The sequence below is a fragment of the Plectropomus leopardus genome, chromosome 16 (assembly GCF_008729295.1).
Source record: "Plectropomus leopardus isolate mb chromosome 16, YSFRI_Pleo_2.0, whole genome shotgun sequence".
Lineage (NCBI taxonomy): Eukaryota > Metazoa > Chordata > Actinopteri > Perciformes > Serranidae > Plectropomus > Plectropomus leopardus.
The window spans coordinates 27439606-27465174 of NC_056478.1; the positions used below are offsets into that span (position 1 = coordinate 27439606).

The 25569-nt window shown below is 40.4% G+C and overlaps 1 protein-coding gene across 1 annotated transcript; it reads left to right on the forward strand.

Moving 5' to 3' along the window:
- The first annotated feature begins 20632 nt into the window (after positions 1-20632).
- Positions 20633-24108, forward strand: LOC121955984 (myristoylated alanine-rich C-kinase substrate-like). Its single transcript, XM_042504082.1, has 2 exons — positions 20633-21032; positions 22201-24108. The coding sequence occupies exons 1-2, from the start codon at positions 20937-20939 to the stop codon at positions 22885-22887; spliced, it is 783 nt and encodes a 260-aa protein (XP_042360016.1). The 5' UTR covers positions 20633-20936; the 3' UTR covers positions 22888-24108.
- Positions 24109-25569: the final 1461 nt, after the last annotated feature.

A 25569-nucleotide genomic window follows, 5' to 3' on the forward strand; every position in this document is an offset into this window, starting at 1 on the left:
GTCCCTAATTCATAGCTGCTCCTTTTGTATCCCTCTCCAACATTGTTCACGTGCCCACCGATGCCTTTATCCCTCCAGACAAATCCCAAGCAACTGTGACCACATCCTCGCCATTCTTTCAATGAAAACTCCAACTCCAGCAATTAGTGGACTGTGAGTTACACTATGCAGAGGGCTTGGGAACATAACATTCGTAGACCTCGGAAGACCTTTCCAAAGACGACAACAATGCCTTTCCGGCATTCCACAGAGAATATGTACATATGCCCTGGAGCAGGAAGGGGGAGAGCTCACATTCCCAGTCTACGGGGATCACAATTAGCCCCTGATGGAGTACAACAGAGCAAGGTCCAAAGGTCTTGTCAAGGATGAAAAAGCCCAATTGAGATTAACTGTTTAATTCCAATTGATTCATTCGGTTGTGATGATCTGTAGCGTACAAGGCACATGTTCAACCTGTTTCCCATAAACCCGACACAGAAAAAAAAAAAAAGCTCCAGACGTGGGATTATATGCAGGCATGGGTAGCAGTGCATGTGTGTCAAATAACGAAGAATTTCCTTCCATCCGTCAAAGGGAATTAAGAGCGTGACGGGGCATAATGTGCTCATTGTGCTCTACAGCATCCCCTTCTTATCTTCAGCGAGAGGGGAATGCCGCAGAGGGCTTTGGGGAAGCTACCGTAAAGGTTTGCAGTTGCACTGATGTGTGTTTGTCCCCAGTGAGAGGGAATGTGGTGGTGGTGGTGGGGGTATGGATTGGACTGTCACTGTAAATCCGTCAAACATGATGCCTCAGGTGATCAAGCAACACCTTTTTATGCTGTGTTCAGGCAAACTGGCACTGATCTTTTCAATCTAGATATCCATACCTGATATAACATGAAATTTTTACCACAAGAGAACTCATACAGCTGCACCTGAAACCCATTAATGTACAATATACAATACCATTAAAGCACCCTTTACTCTTCTGACACTGTCATGATTATTTATTACAATCTTAAACAAAAAAACAAGGACAGACTTATCAAATCAGGGATCTGTGGGACAAAGATAACAGGTGACACCTTTCTTGTTTTTAAATCTCAGTGTAGTTCACTGCAGTGAAATGACAGGGTGATTTCTATCTGTGAGCCCATCCAAATTGCAATCCTAGCCTCCATGCTTCCCCAAAATTTGTATTCAAATGAGTCTCCCCTCTACATCTATTATGTCCAAATCACACTCCAGGCCAATACTACATTTGGCATTTTTCGGTGCAGGGCTTGGAAGGATTAACAAATGTCCAAACAAACACACACAAAAACTGTATGATGGCTACCTTAAACATCATGCCAGTTCCACACTGTGTGAATCACTGCAGCCAGGTGCCATGAATAATGAACAGCTCACAGATAACAAATATTTGAAGTTTGGTATGCACTGAAGACTGATTGTGTCTGCTTTAACAAGCTAGTGTTATCACACTCGCTACACATTTTATTGGATAAATGAGCCTATGTCCTGTGGATGGAGGAGAAGCCTTCAGTGTTTCTACATCCAAACAGACAGGAGAACAAAAGGGCTCATTAAAAAGCAATTCATTTCTTTCTGAGCCCTCTGTCAGCGTTACCCCCCAGTCTGACTCATTGAACATGGGAAAGTCAACTGGCCTTAAAGGTCATATAGATGCGTCACACCAATGGAGGCGCCCTAAAGATGCTGATGTCTGTACGGCAGTTTAACACAAGAACAGGCAAGACTGCTGTGATATTCGTGGTCCCCACAGGATGATTCCTGAGGTTTCTGATGACCCCCCAGACCGTTCTTCTTTCACTAACATTAGGCCAAAACTGTCCCCTTATATTAAAGAAATCTGAAAGAATTTAGATATGCAGATGCCATGAAGACCTGAGCACATTCATGGTCCACAAAGGATTGACCCTTGTTGGCCCACTACTAAAATAATAACACCACTGTAGATTGTAATCAGTACTGCAGCATGAGGTCAAATCTCACTAATACTTTATTGTTTTAAAATTTTAGAATGTAGCCAACCTCTGTACACACAAACATTTCAGCACCATTTCTGTTCATACTCACACACCTAAAAAATGCATATCACGTGACCAGTCACATACATTTAACAATGTTAATATAAACAAGAAACAGACTGTCTATTCTTTAGTTGGTTGCTTAGTTTCAGTGAGACGAATATAAAGGCGGTGGAAAACTGATTGGGAGTCATTGCAAAGCAAATACAACAACCTATTAGAGCGAGGAGGAACATTATCCATCTTTGGAGGAAGCCATGGCAATGGGAAGGGAGAAACGACACAAAAAGTATAAAATCACAGGTATGTAGACCTAGCTATCATGTATAATGTATAATGTTTGACTGATAAGACTCAGTCAGATGAAATGAGGGTTTCTGCATAATTGTTTTAAAAAGTCTCTGGAGCAATGTTTTAGTCTTGAACCAAAGTTTTCAAACTAAAATGGCATCAGCAGCATTTTTAAGGGTCTCATTTTTAGGATTTTAGGTTTTAGGGTCTCCAAAATGCCCGAGTAATGTGGACGAACACGACTGATGTAACTGTATGAACAGTTCAAATGAAAACACATTAATGTGGATGTTGCCATAACTATGTGTTAAATAAAACACCGACTGGTGATGCTGTAATGAATTTCTAATTTAGTCATGTCTTGCACATCCTCTAAACTGTTGATGTCTTTTTTTCACAATAAAACCAGCTATTGGAACCTCAGCCTGATTGTAAAGTGATTTTCAATCTTCTTTTATTTATCTGCAGGCTTTTTTCTTTTGCTCTTTCCTTACTAAAAACCTTATTTCACCGACTACAGAAAACTTGGATATTCAACAGTGCCAAACACAAAAAACTCGTCTTATGCAGTATTCATCAGTTGTATCTTTAATCTCATTTTGTCACATCTAAACAAAATCCCTGAGCAGAACCTAATGCAGAGAAGCATATTGATTTCTGTCTGTGGAAGAAAACCATTTCCTCCGGTGAATGCTGTTATGTACAATTCTGCTTAATCTTGGTTTTACATGCATTATTTATGTTATCGACAGACAGGCGCTCTGCTGGTGAGCCCTGTACATCCCGACACTACATCCAGACATATTAAAATGTGTTAAACCAAGCATGAATATATACTGTATTATGAGACATACTTTGGTCACTCTATATCTCTAAAGAATTTGACGAAGGTTTTTCTTGGAAAAAAAAAAAACAAATCGGGAAACACACTGTGGATCACTAACGAGACATTCAGCCTGTTTTCACGCTGGTGTTTTTGTTTAAAAGAAATCAGTTTTTGTCTATCCATGTGTCAGCACTGGCGATAAAGAATAAAACCATTTGTCTACACATCATTTCAAGGATTTTTTAAACAATACAAACCACATGAAGATAAATGACACTGCACGAGCCGGTGAAACAAATTGTTTCCATTCCCACTGACTTGCATCAGCAGTGCTGACAGGAAGCTGGTGCCAATTTTACCATTCTTTGATCTTGGTGTGCATATATGAGCCACTGGAGTAGCACTGTCCTGTAGTCCAATGGATAGTTCATGGTAAGAACATTGTCAAGGTTGGAGTTCACCTCTACATGTTGAAAATATAAACATATATTGCTGAAAATGCATTCAAGCACAGAATATCATATATTTATAAGAGCAGAGGTCAGTGACAAACCTAGAAGTTTGTTACAAATCAAACACTTGGAAGGTCCAACCCCCCTTTTCCTGACAGACAGATTCCAGAGCACTATTAGCATAAAGCATATCCTACCAAGAAGTGCAGCAGCAGCTAAAAAGACATTCATGTAAAATGAGCAAATGAGACACACTTTCTAATGAAGTATAAGTTCAGATCGTCTGCGCTGGGTTGAAGCTTCAGTATACTTCAAACAAACCAGGATGCTTCATGATTAAGTCAAGACATGAATGAAGTACGTGGATCTGCATAAGTCCATTGTATACGATGTTAAGGCAAGCAGACTTCAAATCTAGGTCTTTAGATGTAGTCTCACAAAATGTTCTGTATAGGAGAGTCCTCAGATATAAATTCTATACTTCTTCATTCATATACAACTCTACGAAGCTACCATCTAAGGACCTGGTGAATCCCGTCCATCCCTATACTGCTCTGTGTGTAATACCGATTCCGCATCCAGTGTCGTCTTTTTCCCCACATTTAAAATTACACATCATACTATATAAAATTTCAAGTACCCCAAGACACTGACACCTTGCGCTCAAGAGCTTCACTGTTAGGTGAGGAAGAGATGGGATCCCAACCCCAGACGGTGTCTCTCTCAGCGCCAGGAGAGAGAGGAAGACACTGTGCCCCACGGAGCTTCAGTGTTAGGTGAGAGAGAGTCTGGTGTCCCTTCAAGTACTTGTCAGTGATTGGGACACTTTATAGTTTGCAAAGTAAAAAAAAAAAACTCTGACAGTTACGCAATACAATAATCTGTGTCCGATGTTCTAAATTAGTCTGTTAAATTTAGTTATGCATCTGAAATAGCAAGTGTCCTCACTATGAGGGATACCAAAATTGACCTGCTCTGTGCTGCAGGAAAGGCCTCCATTCTGGCTGACTTACAGGGAGGCTCAAGTGCTTTGTTCCGGTATGTGTTTAGTGACTACATGATCATTGCATCCTTGACGCCTTCGACCATTGTAGCAGCTGTGAGAGGTAAACACAGAGAATTGTCTCAGTTCTTTTAATTGAATGTCCATTCCTGAAAACATTTGTATTATGCTACCATTCTTTGAACCGCACAAACAAAAAAAACTGTCATTTTGCGCCTTGCACAAGACCACTTGGCCTGACTTGACTTCTGCCTCCTCTCTCAGTTTCTATGGTGATAAAATAGATGAGAAGGTCAGAAAAAAAGAGAAGCTGCTCTGACCTTTCCTACTGGCTATAGATGACATCCACTTTTCATTTTAATCTGCTGCATCCAACTCAGCCCATTATCAATTAACCATTTCGAAGAATTTTGTTGTGTAGAATCCTCTTCAAAATCTCTGGCAGTAGAAGTGATGTCAACAACAGATAGCAGCTTAAAGGTCTGTGAGATCCTTGTTATTACAACATTTACTCTGTCATACATTTAGCTAATAGAACAAGCCTAACAACACAATGTGCTGTGAATGCAGTGTGGGCTGAGCTGAATTACTGCCACAATCACTGTTGGTGTAAAAATACCAGGTGCACCAGGGCAGTGCTGTGGCCTAGAGCAGATATCCAGGAACTCCAGCCTCCAACACCCAAAACAACCCCTCTAAGGTCAGTCCTCTGCCAGCTGGCGGGCAGCCACACAGCCTTCCCTTCCCTCCCAGATCCCCCCAGCTGGCCTCTCTGCGATTATCAGCATCAGATAAAAAACGCAGAGTACGCAGACCTGCTCGGGAGCTTTGACGCTCCCTGCTCTGACCTACCTGGATAAGATCAATCTACTACCCCTGTCCAGGTCACTGGATATACTCCAAAAGCCAGACAGGCTAGTATAATCGAGGGAGACCTTTTGTTAGCATTATTGGCTCAGACTGCACAATATCCAAAAAGTACAACTGAAAAACACTCCAGCAAAAACCCCAGATTTTTGGAATCACATAAGACTTGTGATTAGAATAGGTGCCTCTGGGTACATTTTGAATTTTACAATATCGTAGAGAAGCAGTACTGTAACATGGCTAAAACAATATGCAGACTTTGTAAAAGTGAAGAATTTTGATGATACTATCAATATAAGTGTTTACAGTTGTAGCCGTTAGCCAGAAGAAAAAACGCTGACGAGAGACTGTGCTCATACAGGGCAGCTTAAGGAAAGCCACCAGAGTGGCACTCACCTGTGATGCATGAACATTAAGAGCAAGACAGTGATTTATTACATTCACTGATTACTATACTACAGTTGACCAGCAGTTTGAGTCTTGTGCTCTACAAACCAGGTGCAGTGTCAAAGCCGCACCAATAAAAATGTAAATAAGGAAGCCTCGGGCTGTTACAGATGCATCAAAACTAACTGGATTCTTCCACTGCGTAAAAGCAAAGGCTACTGCAGTTGCCCCCTCACAAGTTCAAGACTGCGCTGGTTATAAGATGGAACAGTGCTTTCAATATGGTGGGCAAATAACATTTGGACACAGTTCAAAATTCGATGTGAAGATGGTTTTTAAGCTAATGCAAGCAACCAACATCAAGCCAGAAATATAAATACTTAAAATAGGTTATTTTTTTTTATCTGATAATTGCTGTTTCTTTTAAATGGGAACAGATTAAAACTTTTATAATGTGTTTTTTTTTTTAATTTGTTATAATGCATGTGAGTCCACTCGGTCTTTATGATGACAATCTTCATATAACCTGCCAATCAATTGTTTTTATGATCAATAAATACAGATAGTATTTCCCCAAATTTCTCCTTTTTTGTATTTTTCCAGGACATTTAAATCTTTCAGGACATGCGGACCAGCATAAACCCTAAGACAGATCGTTTTGCAAATTCTGAGCTGGAGAAGGCAAAAACCAAGGTTGCCAACCTGGCATGGTTTTACAGCAGAGGCGGTCCCCATGGCCAGAACAAAGACTGTTAATGTCAGATGATGATACATTTATGCTTGTAAAATTAAATCAATTTTTCTTTTTTTTTTTTTGGAGCACTGAAAAACATGTCTACAGTGTTTTCGGGCTGAAATAAACTTGTTACTTCCTCATCTGCGCCTCCATCCAGAGCTGGAAATTGAACAATCAGATGGCCTCGATGTTTTTTATACTCACTGTCCGTGTGGGAGGATATGAAACACGAAACTATCAGAGTGAACATGTTGAAATGAAAATCAAGGGTCACTTCCTTTTACATGATAAAAGAATATCTGCTTTCTGTTCTTATTGTTGCTGTGTCCACGCAAAGACAACAACACAACAACATAACAAAGCAGCCGGTTCTCTCTCTCCCAACATCATGAAGATCATCATCATTAGAGTTATTTGCTGTTCTCCGCCAGGGGGGAAAATTACATTCACTTTTCAGCTTTGATTATGTATATATGCACCACTGCTTCAAATGATTTTTAACAAGAAAGAGCCTCTTTCTGAGGATCATTTAAGCAGTATGTGCAGCTTAGCAGTGGACCATTGCTCATACCAGCTGTGCTTTCACTGTAAACAGCTGCAGGGGCATGAGCAGAACAACAACGTTCATCTGTCTTTAATGGTGGGGACGGGGGAATGTTCTTCTGTTTGTCATTACTTTCAGGTAAAGTGTTGAGATAACGACTAAAAAACAAATAAAAATGCAGTCAGACTTCAACTTCAAGCTAATTATAGCCCGCACGGTGAGGGCCAGGGGCCACAATCTAAGCCAGAACCTACAACTGCATTTAAACGCGTTAACCAGCACAGTCAAGGATAGTTTGATATGTATGTGGTATCAATACCAATTTAGAAGAACCAGTTAGTGATGCTTCCTGGTGGCCTAATGCTTGCTTTAGTTTCATATCACAAACCTCGATCTGTGCTTTTTCTGTGTACATCTATTCCGTAAAGGTGGACAAAAAGAGAAAAAAAACAACAACAAAACAACCTCCAGTGTAATTCCAGGTCTTGCAATGTATAAGATGCCCTTTGGTGCTTTTTGACCATTTGATAATAGGGCAGCAACTAACAATAATTTTCATGTTGATCAGTCTTTCTATAAGCCCAAGATGACGTCCTCAGGTGTCTTGTTTTGTTTTCAACCCAAATATATTCAGTTCACTGTCATAGAGTATGGAGAGCAGAAAATATTCACATTTAAGATGCTGGAATCAAAGAATTTTTCCCTTGAAAATGTTCCTCAAACCTTAAACTGTTCTCAAATTAGCTGATTAATTCAGTATTTGACAACTAACTGTTTATTCGTTACAGCTCTATTTGACAATAGGTGGTATTATACCAGGTGACAATCTCTGAAACACATTTTCTATTCTTGAATATTCTCACAAGCTGTACACTGTATCTATACTGAATTTAATAATGCAGCTTTTCCAGTTACAGAACACACATTGGAATAAAGTTACGGAGATAATCTCTGATCCAGTCATGCGTCAGACACCTTAAATACACACTATGTAAAGATACATGTGGTTGAGTCAGTGCTGAGAGTGAGTTAACGTTCCTTTCCTGATAACAAACAATGCCTGTGTCAACAGGCTAAAATTCTGAACTTACTCAAAAATATTTGAGACAAAAAAAATCCAGCTTTGTGTGATTGTGTCCCTGTAGCTTCACCTGCTGCAGATTTGCTCTGACAATCCAGTCTTACATCGCTAAACCTCACTAGTGTGTGAGATCTGAGACCCCAAGCATCAAAACATGAAACAGCTGAGTAAATAACACATTTTGACTCGAGTCACATTCACATTGCGAATAAAATTGTCCCCATCAAGGTTTTGCCGCTGATGTGATATATATACCAAGTCATGTGAACCATGAGGAGCTTCTAGTTCTCAGTTCACACTGATATCAAATAACGTCTTCCTTCTCTTCTGTCATGACTCATCAGGCATTTAGAGCTAATAGTGGGTCACCTTGGATCTACTTGGTTATTAGACATCAACAGACCAACACTGCAGCATTTAAAATACAACCCTGCCCAACTCGATCCCATCAAGAATCATTTGGATGTCGCCCGACTCCGACCCCAGGATGAAATAGTATGAATTCAGGGAGTTTCATCACATTACAATACAATACTTTTTGGACAATGGCACCGCATTGTCTAATATCACAGTCTGCCATGATGCAATTATGATTTGATTCAATTCAGGGGCCTGTGATCATTATCAGTGACCTAATGCATTTGAATTTTGAGATCCTTGACATGAAAAAGGTTGAAAACTGCTGATGTGACCAAGCTGGCCTGGAAATGGCTTGTGTAGAATGAGCTGAAGGATGCTGGTGTTCTTTGCTACCAACACAACCTGGACTTGAAAACCTATGATATGCCAGAGAATTCACATAAAACCAAAACATTTAAAATATATGTTGCAACATTGATATATGATATCTCTACACAGGCAAATGTGGTCCAAATGACCCCCTGACAAATGCAACTCATTAATAAGACTAATGTGATCGTCAACAGTGATGGATGTGGCAACTTTAGATATCAATCAAATGAGTCGAGGGGAGCAGGTCCTTAAAGTATCTCATAACCGCTCTGACTGATGGTCTGAGGCTGTAAGAATGCCTTGTAGTTGAAATGGCCGAGGCTTCGGGGGCTTCACAGTTGTGATCTTGAACTAGTTCCTGTTGCCTCTTAAATTCCAGCTTTAAATGCTGCCGATCTGAAGCAGCACACGCAGCGGCAGTCCTGTTTACTGAGGCCAGAGCTCAGAGATTCTCGCCACGCGTTTGTCATTAATTGGCCGGAAGGACCATCAAAGGAGCGGCTGCGCACGTGTAAACACTGTCCAGGCCTTTGAGGCTGTGTGAGGCTGGATCAGCACTTCGAGATCTCAGGGACCTCATGTAAAATCAAGGGCTTTAGGAGCCACTTTTCAAAACCCTGGAAAACTGACAGATGAAGCTTCGTTTTAAGGGTGTTCTTTAATAACACCGCTGTTTCATCTCTGGTTCTTAAATGTCAGCTGAAGCTACATGATAAAACTGAGTAAATCTAAAACACAAAATGACATGGATTTTCATGACCTTGGAAACAGGGGTCTGACAAAAATAAATAGATTAATAAAAGAAAAGTAAATTTAACATTCCTTTACTAGTTTTTTCAAAGCTTTTAGCTAAATCTCAGTCTTTCTCAATAGACAGAATGTGATTGTGACGACAACTGAGCTATCTCCATCCTCGCAAGAAGACCACAAGACGTTTTTGTAAATCAAAATACCAATTTCTTGAAATATTCTACATATTGAAATTCTTGTGATCTTTATTGAAATGTTAAATAAAGGTTTGTGGGTTTGAATAATGCTTGACCAAACAAGATCAGTTTGTAGAGATGGATCGACATACAACAGTTCATATGATATCTTCCAAATTAGCACCATGACATCATATGAATTATGTTACGTTAGGCTTAGGGAAAGAATGATGGTTGGTCACATTGAGATGTTACGTTAAGCACATGAGGTGACAGCGTGACATGATGTCACATACATACATAATTTTGAATAACTTAACACTGACTTTTGGTTTTAAATAGGACACAGACCCCTGTCTCCTGGGTCAAAGTCCTGCATTTGTCTTTGTCGCTCTTTAAATGATGTGACCTGAAATCTTCCTTCACGCCAGATCATATGACAAGTTCATATGTAGGTCATGTCATTGCAGCCTCCTGGCTACCACCGCATGCGAGCATAAAAACTTTTTTGCGCTAAATGAGTATTCGTTTTAAATTGATGTGTTTCCATTAGGCGTATTTTATATTTGCAATTTCAATCTGCGCAATTTGAGGGTTAATGGAAACCCGCCTAAATATTCATTGAGAGGTGTGGGATAACTAATAATTTGCCATGTTCCAACAAACTGAGTCAAACTGACAGATTTTTATTTACTTTAAAACAAACAAACAAAAAAAACGAGACTGACAGCACACAGTGCACACAGTGGATTTATTTTCGCAGCGTACGAGCTCGGCATGTGGTGCACTGGCAGACTAAACATCCACTCTGCGAGACACATGCTGCTTCTGCTGCATCTGTCAGCCAGTGGCATCCCTGTGGCTGCAGCCTGTGCTGAGGCAGCAATCTGCACAGACAAAAGTCTTATCAACACGCACAAACAACAGTCTGACCCCCCCACCCCCCCGCAACCCAACAGAACAGACACACGCCGCCATTCACTCCCGGTGTCTGCCAGTGGGCCTGCTTTAAATCACATCTTTAAAAAGGGGAACAATGAATCACTTTGCACAATTATCTAAACACTACTCTGCATTTCTCAGATCAGCCTCTTCACTCTCTCCAACTGTAGGCCTGCTGTTAATCAGTTCCTTCAAAACCGAAACACCCTAAATCACTTAACGACAACGCACAGATTTACACGGATCCCTTTCACACACTCAATGACCTGCTGAGTGGATGGTAACGCTGAAGTTCAGCCTGAGGATGGGCTGGAGGAATGCGGCCGTGCCCATTCTGTGAACGTGAGGGACTTTTCCCTTCACTAATGAGAAACACTAAACAACAGTGTTGGAATGTTGGCCCACTATTGCTTCCAGGTGATGGTCGCTGGTATACATGCTCCCACACACACACACACACACACACACACTGACACAGAGGGTGGATTTAAGAGGTCTATCTGTGGTAAATGGATGTAGTGTCTCATACGGATGTGGTTGCTCCCACTCACACATGTAGGGAGCGTCGGCTTGGTAAATGCCTTTGTATGACGAGAGCGCTTGCTAAAAGGTAAACTGCGGTTTATTACGACTTCACATTTTATTTTTGTAATTTACCTGAGTTTTCGCTCCCAAATAAGCTCAACATACCCAGAGGTTTTTTAACTTTTTAATTTAAGGTCTCAAGTGAAACAAAAAGTTTGTGATTTTAATCCAAACCCTGATCTTCTCCTAAAGCTAAGTATTTTTGTTACCTAAACCTAACCTCCCATGTTTCCTGTAAACACAGATGTTTATTGTCAAAAGACACTATGCATGTAATGAGCGTAAACTAAACTGATGTTTACGATGATGGTTGGGAGTAAGAACGTGTTTTAGGTGGTGAAATGATTCTGAATGTGTGAAATAAACAAATTAAGTTGACTGACTTTTACAGATGTGGTTGGTTGACAGATGTGAGGCGAGCTGGCTGTTGAGAGGCTGCTTGTTGACTGGTTGCTCATGAGTGAACCAGCAGAGAGGTAGAGCAGGAAGACAAATCCTCCAGTTTCCTATCAGATTCTCCCCCCTCTGCTAAACAGCCCCTGTTTTGATCAAACATGTGGTATATGCAAATAAAAGCCCGCCGTGCAGAGCATGAAGTCACTGGCAGTGAAGTCACCGTTAGCGATAAGCCCAGCGTGGTGTTTGACACGCGGGGTGCCTGAATCGCCATCTGTGTGGGTACAGAGGCACACCCAAAACAGAAGGAGATATTCCCTCAACGCTTCCAGCCAGGGCGGGGGACCTGAGCTGAGGAAGAAACAAAGCCACGGGAGCAGGAACCGGGGCCAGATCCACAGTGGGGAGAGGAGACCTGCAATTATACAAGCCAGCGGAAGCACCTACCTCTCCCTCTCACACAAAACTCAGCCCTCTGAGAAAGACGATCACGTTTCCGCAGCTTTTGTGTGGGCCCGAGTGTTCGGTTCCTATACCTTTTGTATAGGAAGCACGGAGACAAATCTCCAGTCTTAGCTGCCAGGTTGAGTCAGGCTATTCCCACAAGGCACAATGGACCCTGCTAATAGCATTCCTGTAATGGCAGCAGAAAAGCTGTGGACAAACATTTACGGTTGGCCAGATTGAGTTTTAAAGAGCCTCTTTTCTCCTCCTGTTCTTGTTCCATTCAGACAGGTCAGTGGGCTCCTCCCTGGTGTTTTGTGCAATGCCATTCACAGCGCTCCATCACTCAGTGCCTTCAACTCTCTCCTGTCCCCTGCTCGCTCAGACAACACTGACCATGGGCAAATGAACTCTGGCATTCCTCCGCAAACGAAAAGAGTTTCAGACGAGGCATTGGGGCTGTAAATCACTCCTAAGTAGAGAGGGAAAATTAAACTTTATGTCAAAATGTTTAGGAAAGCAACAAATTAACAACCCTTTTTCAACCCTTGTCGCCAAAACATTATGATCATGTTCCAACTAATATGCATTGACATCTGTGTTTTGTAGGACACATAATGTCTTTAATGACAGAGACGGTGGCTGTAGTGTCAGTAAGGCAAGATGCCTCACTAGCTGCAGACGACTGTTCGAAACTAACAACAAAACCTGTTACGTTCTAATGAGTCATTGTCGCTTCCATCATTGATTTACGCTCCAAATGTATGTTTTGAAGCTGTCTTTGTTTTTTTTTTTATAGACTTTTAGGCTCCAAACATGGCCGTCGCTTGTGTTCTTCCATCCTCTTTTTATGCTCTAAATATGGGTTCTTTGTAGCAACCAGTTGGTGTGTTTGCATTGCTTTTTAGGCTCCACACAAGTGTTCTGTAGTAATCCGTCTGTGTTTTTCCATCAGCATTTTAGTCTCCAAGAGGGTGTTTTGTAGCGACCAGTCGGCATGTTTCCATCAGCTTTACAGGCTCAAAATATGGGTGTTATGTAGCCACCTGTTCATATTTTTTTCCTCTGCATTTTATGCTCCAAATGTAGGTGTATTTAGCTTTGCCTTTTAGGTTGCAAACATGCATTAAGTGCCGACTCATCTGCGTTTTTGCATTTTCTTTTTATGCTCTAAATATGGGTGTTTGGTAGCCACCCATCTCAGTTTTTCTATTGGCTTTTTCGGCTCCAAACCTGGATGTTCTGAAGCAACCCGTAAGTGTGCTTCCATTGGTTTTTCAGGCTTCAAACATGGATGTTTTGTAGCGACCTGTCGGTTTGTTCCTATTGGCTTTTCAGGCTTTAAACGCGTTTTTTTTTACTGTAGCTTTTTAGGCTCCAAGTGTGTTTTTTTTGTTGCAACCTATCAGTGTTTTTTCATCTACTTTTCAGGCTCCAAACGTGTTGTTTTGTAGCAATCCATCAGCTGGGATAGTTTATTACTGAGACATCATTATGTTTCCTGTCATGACTGTACCCTCAAAAGCTGGTAGTTTAAGCCAAAACATGATCCTCTCATAACCACAGCCAAGATTTTGAGCCTAAACGTAACCACACCTTAGCCACAGTATTGTTGAAAAGTAAACTCTCAATGTATGTATCTGTGGTTTGCATAAACGTACATTGCCAACATTTTTTTCCGGCAACAGGTTTGTTGCAAAAATTTTAACGCAATTACTTGGCGAGTACATGTTATTATAACTAGTAGAAATTATGGTCAAAGCAGGAAAAATTATGACTTAAATCATATATCATATTTTCGGGATTAAAAAAAACACATTGCAGGTGAACATAATATTTGTAGAATTTACATTTACTCCAAAATATAATGGGCATACCAAATTAGTAACATCCAAACATCTTTTGTAGCTGACAAGGTTTTCTGTTTTATTGTTTTATCAGGCCTAATTCCTTTTTCTATATGGGGCTGATATGTCAGGTGTAACACACGAGCCAGGAAATGAAGGTACGAGGCGGCAAATGTAGATAAGCAGCAGGGAGGTTTTGCCTCGGGATATAAATCCTGAAAGAAAATTTGCTTGGACTGAAAACATGCTGCTGTTAGTGACAAAACATAGAGTGCACAGCCTGAAGTTACTCATTCCCTGTCTTTATCACAAGGAGTTAGCACCTGTGCTGTTTGGGTCCACTCCAGTTTCTTTCAATGTGATGTTATCAGTTATATCAGATTTCACCAGAGCACACAACCTGGGGCCCGTGTCTCTTCAAACAAGCTGAGTTTTGTCAACATATCATGTGTTCGAGAGTTTGGTCAATACATAATTTGAATGGCACGGTGGCGGTGATGTCTATGGTTGAAGGAGTAGCACAAATAGGCTTTTCTGTTTATCCTTAGACTTCTTTAAATAAAGAGTTTTGTCAGCTCCTGTGGCTCCTAGCTGACTCGTGATTTCCTTGGGAGACTCTTCCTAGAGAGACAACAACTATCATGGAAAGCATGTTCACCAAACTGCTTTCAACCGCCGATCTGTGTAAAACTTTAACATCCTGTAAACACAGCTAGTTAGCCACCTTCTTGTGAAAATCGAGTGTTTGATCACAGCCGGGCAGCCTGCTGTGAACACAACCTGATTGCTGGGCACTCTGCTACACAGAGGACACCTCTAACTAAGAAATGCATCTCTCTTCTATGATGCATTACTCCCCATTTGACGGTTTTACAACTTTGCAAAGACTGCCTTGATGAGTTTTTCTGAGACTTTTATTGAAAATGTTTGAGAGCTGAGAGGTTCATCTCCAACAAATGTCCCAAAGTTAAACTGATTTTTTTCTCCTCATTTTCCATATGTGTATTTTTCAGTTTTTCAAAGCAGGATGGAAGCATTTTAGGAAAATATCTGTGTCAACAACGTCCACGTTGTTTTCTATGATTGCAAATGAGTGAAAACGTGTTGTCGACTTCCACTGTGTGCCACTGAATACAGAGCCTTATAGCCTCCAAACGTGACACTAGCATTAGCTATCTACACTTTGAGCTCTTTGTTCCTTGATACTTTAAAACCTGGGAAAATTGGCTGAAAAAATCTAACTGCAATTACGGATATTTTTCTTGAAATTTATAGGACATTTCTTGCCAAGTTGCTCAAAATGCCTTTTTTTTCATGTTGTGAGTTGGATGTTTTGTCCAAAAACATGTGAATACCTCTCACAGTCAGGTACCATAAATAGAAATTTGACTCTGACTGTACAGTATGCATGTCATGCTGGTGAGTTGTGGTTTGAGGGTGCCTCCTTCTCCTGAGACTCGTGATATTCACATGCAGCGCACAGAGGTGTGTTTACCAAACTGGTGTCAGCTGGCAAATTAACAAACTGTGTTTTGTCAACACAACATTGTTATCGTGTAACTGACAGCAGGACCTGCTGTCAGTTTATCAAAGGGGAGTGTCATTAGCTACATTACCTAAGGTATCAAAAGTAAAAGTGCTTGTTATCCAGAAGACTTGCCCTCTTACTGTATATTTAAGCACAGAAGTAACATTACTGTTTATTATTCAAGCTTAAAGTTTAAATATTGTAGCTGATAGGGCAGGGGGCATTTCAACAATTTCACTGAATAAACTGGTTGTTAAATGAATTTCCACCTGTAACATGCAAAGTTACTTCTCAAAATAAACTTGTGTTATCACATTAAACATTGGTTTTGTCACCAGAACTACTTTAGGTTTAGGCAACAAAAGTACTTGGTTAGTTTTAGAAAAAAAAGGTTTGGGTTAAAAAAAAACTATGTTTGTTATGTAACTTTACTTACACAGGTATGTAAACGAGTATGTTACATGACAAATGTGACCTGTATGTAAAGTGAAATATATTTCACACAGCGGTACCTACATTATGCTGTTTTTAAAGTGAAACATTCACTTTTGGTTTTCACATGAGACACAAACAGCTGTTGGACTCATCCACAACTCCTCCCGATGCGGATTCTCTAGATGCAAAAGGGGTCTTTTGCATCAGAATCAGATGCCAACGGCCACTGATTTAGCTGACGTATTTGACACCTTGGCAATGAGAGTGGGCTGGTAAAATCTTAACCTGCTAAGTAACTAGTTATTGTTTAGTCAGAAACATTTAGAATACAATTCTTTTTTGATTATCAATTGAGAAAATGTTTTTTGGGGCTTATAAAGTGGATAAAATAGCCGATAAATCAAGGTTCTTCATTACATTGAACAAATACTGCACATCCAGTGGTATATATTGACACACTGTCCAACAGCACTTGTCTCTGATATGTTGTGGCGTAGTGTAGTTTAATGTATAAAGGAGCATCAAAATGATTGTGTCAAGTAGAAGTAGGGGTGGGCGATATGGAGAAAATCCATTGTCATGATATTTTTGTCCAAATACTTCAATATCGATACTGAGACAACCCTGTAGGTTGACTATTGGTGCTTTCACAAAATACTTACATATATTAGAGTAAAGTGATGACATTTTCTGCTAATTTCAGATAATTACATCACTTTCCTATCATGCAGCCTTTAAAAACAGTAAAAGAAAACACAATATTACAACACCCAAAACCTAAGCAGGCATCTGATCTCATATCATTATATGAATATTATATGGATATATACAGTATTGACCAGCACCAAGTACAAGTAACCCATGATATCAGTCTGTAAAAGAGAGAAAGTCTCATGGAATCATTAACCGTCTTCATCTCAGTAATAAGTGCGTCATCACTGCACAATGACAGCCAGGTGTCTCAGCATCACAGAAACGCTCCTCTCCATCTGAAACTGAATATCCTGTAATTAGCACAACAATAAAATCATTATCCACGCGTTCTCTTTGAAAACTGCCCCGCCTCACTTGTGTAAGCAAGTTGTGTGCGTAACTGCACCAAAACTCTGAGACACAACAGCCCCGTGTGGACTCGTGATAATCAGCGAGAGCTAAAACTGCCAAACACAAATCAGCTTTCTACCCTCTGAGAGCTGGAAGTAGAAACTCTGTACAGCAAAAAGTATTCATCCAACGATGGCAATATGGAAGAAGTTCAAACTGAGAAAACAATAAAAGGAACACTACAATAAAAAAAAAATAAAAAAACAATTTACTACAACAGCCAAAAAATAGCTAAGAGGCCAATTTTAAGGTTTAAAATTCAGCTTAGTGTCAAAGTAAAGTCAACACAAAACACTATCTGAAAGACAAGCAAATATATGAATACACAATATGAAATTTAGCATAAAAATTCATCCTTGACCTTGGAAACACTACAGAGACAACTTTCTTCATAGAAGGTCCATGTAGTCGTAGTAGTAGTACTAGCTGTAGTAGTACTATCAGTGTCTTTACACAATGTTAGAAAAAGTCAAATTATTGTGTTAGTCTGACTAAACTGGGCTTAGACTGAACTAAGACTGGACTAAAATCCATGTGAACATGTTAATCCAATTATATCAAATTTCTCGAAGTTGGACTAACACACTCAGATAATGCAACTGAGATTCGTTTTTCTCTGTTATGTGCAAATCTCAAGTCAGACTGAGGACATTACTGATTATTGGCGTTTTTTTAAATATTAATTGTTCATACTATCAATGGCTTTATGAGATGGTGGGATACAGTTGTGTGGTACTGCGCATGAAAGTTCATTCTTGACAATGAATAAATAAAAATCTGAATCAAAGTCCACTTACTGACTTTGTTGGTGACTTTAAACCACATCTCCGTGTTCCTCAGTTCACTGAGTGGTATCATTCAAGGTACAAAGTACAAGGTATATTTATTTGTCATTTTTTTAAACACAGATTTTGAACGTAGTATAAAAAAACGAAATAAAAAAAAAATGTCCCTAATACAGTAAATGGAGTTACGTTGGAGAAAGACCTTGAAAAGTAGCAAGTAAGTAAGTTGATCTTGAATTAAGCTTTTCTTCGTTTGGTTTTCCGGTCTGTCTTCCTGTTGTAGGTTTTGATTCACACTTTGTGGTATTGGCTTGCACGACATCACTGGCGGGACAGATCATTGTAGAGCTAGAACACAGCTGGTTAACTAAAAGTGAATCACGTTTTGTAGTTTGCATCCCAGTTGCGAGCGGCCCGGCTGAATTTGCATTGCACTTGATAACATTTAAACGCAGCAGAGTGAAACTCCTCCAGGAGCTCACCTCAGTGAGTGCTGTGTCTCTCCGGCTGCTGCAGAGGACAGTTGACTCTGCCTGTGTGATGGATTTGCATTGCAAATGTGGGCTGAGGGACCTGTTTGAACACACACAACCTTCCCCATGGGGCACATCACATGGTCGTCAACTCGACTGCACCGGGTACGCTCCCACCCTCCAACCCCTCAACTGCCTCCTAACACACAAACACACACAAACAGCACACTCAGGAGGTGTCTGATTTACTGATGAGTTGAGAAAACGGTAATCATTTCACTTTTAACAGAAACTGCAGCGGTTCACAGTGTTTTATTTTTTTCTCCGTCTGTGTTTGTCATTTTCTTTGTTTTATTGATAGAATGTTAATGCAAGGGATTTTTGGAGAAGTGGAGGTAGATGGTGGCTTAAACAGTCACTAACATGTCCGTGTTGAAAACCAGGTGAATGGTTAGAACAAGTAATAATGTCATCATCAGTGATTACAGGAAATCCTATAATTGTGTAAATATAAAGGTTATTCTATTAACCCTAACCCTACCCCCCCCCCCCAAGAAAACATTCAAAATAAATACAAAAATACAGATAGGTGTGGCTATTTCATTTAAATTTAAGGTTTCTGAGGCAGAAAATCTGAGCCCACAAGTAGATGCTACAGTCGTCAGTGCTGTGTTTAAGGCACACTAAAAAAAATTGGACATTTAAGTTCCAATGGGAATAAGGATCATGACAACTTTTTCTAAAATGATGAATATCGTCAAAACTACTCAACGCACTGCTGAGTTATGTCATCAAAATGTAAAATAAATCAATTCATCCCACAATTTCTGAACAATTTCTGAGAACCTCTGCACATTCCTTAGAAAAATGAACACTTTTAAACATCTTCAAAGCTCTTTCATTTGAATTCAAATATGTTGTACATTTTTATATTGCTTTTCATATTTTATTATAACCTAATTTACTTATATTTATGTCTCTTGATTTTCACATCACTTTATTAAATGTTCTTAGGATGTTTATGCTACACACTAAAAAGCCAAAACAAATTCCTTGTATGTGAAACCCTGATTTTGACTCTGATTTGCCATATTATCACTGCATAAGTTAATGCAAAATATAAACCTACACATATTCTGGAGATCTTCATGAGTTCACATTTCTAACTCCGATCCAAAACTCAAATCAGGTCAGGTCCAAATGACTGTATATTCTGTCTGATAAGGATTGGATGGGGTCTCAGTATATCGGCTCTGATCACGTGATCAGTCATAAAGTTAGCCCAATTAGATCCGCTGCATTATGGATCAGGTGTAATCATTCTCAAATCCTTGTGACCCTTTTGGATCGGGTCCCTCTTAGAAAACAATAACATTAATTTACAAATACATATTAGGGTTGTGGTATGTTTTCTATAGGTAAACATAAAAGTAGCAGAGGACTTTAAAAAAAAAAAAAGTTTACCATAAATTAATGCCGAAAAAAATTAAAACTAGGAGTACAGGAAATTAAGTGTTTAATGCTCAAAATTTTTCAGCCCCTCCCCCGTTGAAAAAGAACCTGCAGTTATGCATTCGAGTAAAAAAAAATTCAACCCAATTAAAAACTGACCTCTGGACATGTTTCTTTCATCACCTACTGTAAACTGAGTGGATGCATTGTCAACAGAACGTTTTCAAGGTTTTGTCAGGGAAAGTCGGTTTAGCTCTACAATTACCGAATATGAATACTAAAAAACAATAAATCAATAATTGAAATTGATGTATTTGAATTTCAGAGCAAGTTTGTAGTGTGTAAGATTCATATTGTGCGTGCAAAATGTATTATCTTTGACGTATAGCTGAAAAAACGTACTACAGTAGACAGACTTTGACCTGACTGTGATAGCACAATTTAAAAGTGTAAAAAGAAAGTAAAAAAGATTTTTACAATCTTTTTTTAAAAACTGTCATATATGATCATTATGCTCAGGCGAGAAATTAGAACAAATACTCGCTTGGTTTAGGGAAAATCACCCAAGTGATTTAGTTAAATGATTTTGAATTTTTTTTAAGCTGTATTATCCCTACCTCCCTTGAACGCAGCGCTACAATCTATTGTTCACTCCCTTTCACAAACCCCGCCCACGCTGTGAGCGGAGCCTCTGATTGGCCGAATCGGAGTGCGGTGCCGTCATCGCTCGGAGCGCCCATTCATCTCTTCACTTGGGCGTTGGACTCCGCATCTTATTAGCAACAAGGGAAATTTCTCCATTTTGCAGCCTGTCTACAGCGACACGGCCACCAATCTGGGATTTTATTACTCCTCCTCAGCCCTGCGCTTTTTCCTGCGATTTTGAAAAATCCTCCACACTCTGACTGGACTTTGCTTTCTATTTTCCCTGTGAACTTTTTCTTCGTGCACAGACAGGGAGACAGCACAGGAGCTTTGCGTTTCAACAAAGAGGCTTGTGGGTCTTTGTCCTTTTTTTTTTTTTTTTTGGATCGGTTGGGTTTTTCTTTGTTGGAGTGAAAAAGCATGGGAGCGCAATTGTCCAAGACAGCTGGAAAGGCTGAAACCGCGGCTGAAAAGCCCGGAGAGGCTGCTGCTTCACCCACCAAGACTAACGGACAGGTAAATGATATTTTATCAGCCAGCTCTGTGAATCCATCACGGGAGAAACCGGTCGCTCTGGAGAAAGGGGGCTGCGCTCTGAGGGCGCAATCCGTGCGTAATTGTGGATAGATTGAATGGAGATCCGCGGTGAGAGAGTTAAAACTCAATGGAAAGACTCGGTTTTAAATGTGAATTGATCAGAGCTCATGAGCAACAGTTGATCTTTTGAAATTCACTTTATTTTTTTTATATAAAACAGGGCGCAATATCATGCATATGTTTGGAGGAAATTCGACAAAACAAGCGTTTACATTTTGGAGACGATGCCAAATTAGATCTTTTGTAGATACAAATCACTATTAACTGTAAAATGTATGTGAAATCATGCGTTGATTGATAAATGGGCTCCAAAAAATAATGTCAGGATCATAATGTACATATTTTTTGCTTTGAATGAAGTCGCCTCTTAATTTGGAATTTGCTGAATAAAACGAGAACCACGACATCCAGAAAGGCTGTTTTCGCTCGGAGCAACACTCCTTTTGTTACAGATGCTCGACTAGAAAGTGGAGATGGCAGCCTGCTATCACACAGGAGGGGAGAGACAGAGGCGCGGAGCCAGCGGTGCGCCCCAGAGAGAGAGGAGAGGGAGGGAGGGAGAGACAGAGTGAGGCTTTTTCTGCTCCTCGTTATTCCTTTTTAGAGTTTTTTAAAAAAATATACATTTCAGAACACCGTTTAGATTTTACACATTTTGAGGAATTTGTCCCAACTGTGCTCTTTGTGATCTGCAGGACTAATGAGCATCTGCTGTTTTAATGAGCAGCTGCTTTGCTTTGGCGCTCCGCTGCTGGAGCGAGCGCGCACCGACCCCTTGCGACCCAGTTTGGGCACTGCGTTCCCTCTCACCCTAAAAGTGACTGAAATTCAGGCGAACAGATGAGTAAACACGTTGCCATTTTTAGTCTAGCGCGCGGCTGCTATTTGAGGTTTGATTATGTCCAAGTGAAGTTTGTAAAAGAGTGAAAGCAGCAGCTGAGTCCAGGCTGGAGTCAGAGAGCTATTGTCGCTGCTGATTTGTTGGTGTCTGCTGCCCCTGGTGTCCGCCAGCGGCACTGTACGGACTGAGTCTTGAAGCCGTGCCAGCTCTGTTCTTGGCATTAACAGCCACTGTTTCTCTCTTTAGGAAAACGGTCATGTCAAAGTGAACGGGGATGCCTCTCCTACAGCGGCTGAGAATGGCAAAGAGGAGGTGCAGGCCAACGGCAGCGCAACAGCCGAGGAGAGCCAAAAGGAGGAGGCCGAGAAGGCCGAGGCTGCCCCCGCTGAGAAGGAAGCTGCGGATGGCGAGAAGGTAGAAGCGGCATCTTCTGCTCCTGCCGAGGGAGAGGCGGCAAAGACGGAGGAGGGCGCCACGCCTTCCACCAGCACCGAAACCCCGAAGAAGAAGAAGAAGCGGTTCTCCTTCAAGAAGTCGTTCAAGCTCAGCGGGTTCTCTTTCAAGAAGACCAAAAAGGAGACAGGAGAGGGAGCAGAGAACGAAGAGGCGGCTGCAGCTTCCACAGAGGAGACCAAGGCTGAGGGCACAGAGGAGGTTGCGGCGGCTGCAGATGAGGAGGCCAAGCCGGCTGAGGGGGAGGCCGCACCTGCTGCCGAGCCAGCGAAGGAGGAGGTAGAGGCCAAGCCAGAGGTGGCGGCGGAGAAGCCTGCTGAGGAGGCACCCAAAGAGGCCGCGCCCGCAGAGGAGCCAAAGGCAGAGGAGAAGCCGGCCGAGGAGAAGCCAGCTGAGGAGGCGCCCAAAACAGAGGAGGCCGCCCCGGCCTCGCAGGAAGCGGCATCAGCGGAGGCCCCAGCTGCAGAGGCTGCCGAATAAGTTTTCAGAAAAGAGGAAGAAATTTGAAAAAACAAAAAAGAAGAAAAAAAAGGAGAAAAGAAGATAATCAAAGAACATTTCCCTGTTTGTATGGTGGAGTGACGCCAGGTCGTGGCTTTGAAGAACTTGTCTACAACCAGGGATATTTTAAAGCTTTTCTTTTTTTTTTTTTTTTTAATTTTTGGTTTCCATTCCCCCCTTACACAAAACCCATCTCCATTCCAGCGGGCGAGGGAGGTGGGTGGCTTCAATATGTACAACAGATTAAATACATCCACACTTTGCCATATATTTTTTCATCAGTATTACTTTTTTTTCCTTTTTTTTGGGAATTTTTATACAAAATGTAAACAAAAATGGTATGGACATGCCCATGGTATGAAGGAGACGGGTTGTAAATGAAGCGAGGGGGGGGGCGAGTTCAGGGAGGGCAGGGGGCGGGTCAGGAAGGGGCCTGGGAGATGTGCCACAGACTATTAACGGAAAGAGTAGTCTAAAAAAACTATGAGACCAACATCTACACACACACACCATGCGGTTTACAACACTAAGTCATTTTTACGATCCAAGAAGTCCCAGAGTTAGCTTTTTAGGAAAGTCATATAAACTCATAGGAGCTTTTCACTTCTCATTAGCTGTACCAGTCAGTGATTCAGTAGGAATACAAGTTGTATAGGCTTTATTGTTTATTGTTGGTTTTATGACCTTAATAAAAATGTAAGTATGTATAGGCGGGGTGTTTTTAACTGTGATTATTGTACAAAATGAAAAATCTTGATCTCGAGAAGCACATGAAGTTTGCAGCTCTTTTTTCCACCCGCTCATTTTTGTAAGATAACAACACACACATACACACAGAGTCATCCCGGAAGACCTTCGCAAGCAATTTTCGAACTCAAAAAACCAAGCTGTGATAAGTGGAATGGTTAACTGTTTATATACTGTGGTATGTTTTTTGATTACAGCAGGCGATGCTTTTTCAGTGGTCTTTGACAAAAATTTAAGGAATCTATCAGATGCAAATGTTTGTGTAGCATCTTGTCTCTCTCTCTCTCTTTCCTCTTTTTCCTTTTGTAAATACTGGAGAAGCTTTGACCAGTTTGACTTAGAGATGGAATGTAACTTTGCTTACAAAAAAAATGCTATTAAACTCCTCTGCTTAAGGTGTTCTAATTTTCTGTGAGCACACTAAAAGCAAAAATAAATGTGAATAAAATTTGAGCCGCATCTGTCGTTATTTGTGTACGCGGGAGAGTGCCATTTTAATTCACAAGGCTTTTAACCTTTTGAAACCTGAACAAGCTGGCTTGATTTCTTTCAAAAACATGGAAAGGTTATGAGCAACGGTCACAAGAAATGACCCCCCCAAAAAATGTGCAAGAAATTAATAAAAAGTTACAAGACAATCATTTGAAATTAGCATGAAAAAAAATCCAAGAACAAAAAATGGAAATGCCCCAAAAAAAGTGCAAAAATACAAAAAAATATGAATAATTAGATTTTCTCTGTAGCCTAATTGTAAATATATAATAACAAATATAGAATTCTTGATTATTTTTCCTAGTTATTTGATAATTTTGTATTAATTCTTTCCTTTAAAAAAAAACAAACAACTAATCTTGAGGTCATTTCTTGTCACCTTTTACAAAACATTTTGCTGGTAATTTCATGCCAAGTTGCTTATTTCTTTTTCCTCTGATGTTTTGAAAGAAATCCAATGAGCCCATGTTTCAAAAGTTTAAGGATGTTTGTGAAGGGTGTCTGAAAGCAGCACAAGAAATCTGATGTCAGTCAGCTTTCAAGGGGTTAGATAGATTAATGACATAAAAGCTCTATAGTGTATGGCCAAAAATATGTGGACAACAGCAATACAATGATGTGCAACTGTTGAACATGTTCTAAAACAGCATTAAAGCTGCATTTGGTATCTTTTATGAAAAAAACTTTTTATCATATATGCTGAAACTGGTACTTAACCCAGACAGTAGTTCATGAGTAAGGTAATCTGTGAAAAAATCATCTTTGTCTGCCTCCTCTTGGTGCTTCTAAAGGCATTTGCAGGAATCCACGGAGCCTTAATAAACCAACCAATCAGAGCTGAGAAATCACGCAACTGTCAATCATGTCAATCACTGTTTGTGAACTGCGGTCAAACTGTTAAACTAGTCAGTGTTGATAGAAAATGAATCAATATTCTGTTTCTGCATCCTGACAGTAGTGCATGAAACAGACACATTGTGAAAAACCATCCTTGTCCTCTTAGTGCTTCTAATGGCATTTTGTTCAACATACATGACTGACAACAACCAAACAACCAATCAAAGGCCGAGGAGTATCTAACACAGCTCTCACTCACTGCTCGTGAACTGCGAATAATACCATTTATTGTTATTATTTCTGGGACAATAAATCCTCTAACAAAAGAAGTTACTGTGACAGACCTATTTAACACACCAATCTAAGCTCTGTTTTATGTCAACGTGACAAAATTTCATTTTGACAAATTGCACCCAAGCTGGTTTTAAGGCTGTACAATGATATTGTCCCCCAAAAAGGGTGTGATGTCATAGTCCCATAATACGAAATTAGTGACTGGAGCGATCCCAAACTGTGAACAGTGTGTGAGAGTGATGATGCACTTCAAAGTCTGGCATTAAAAATGTACAAAACAAGGCACGTCAC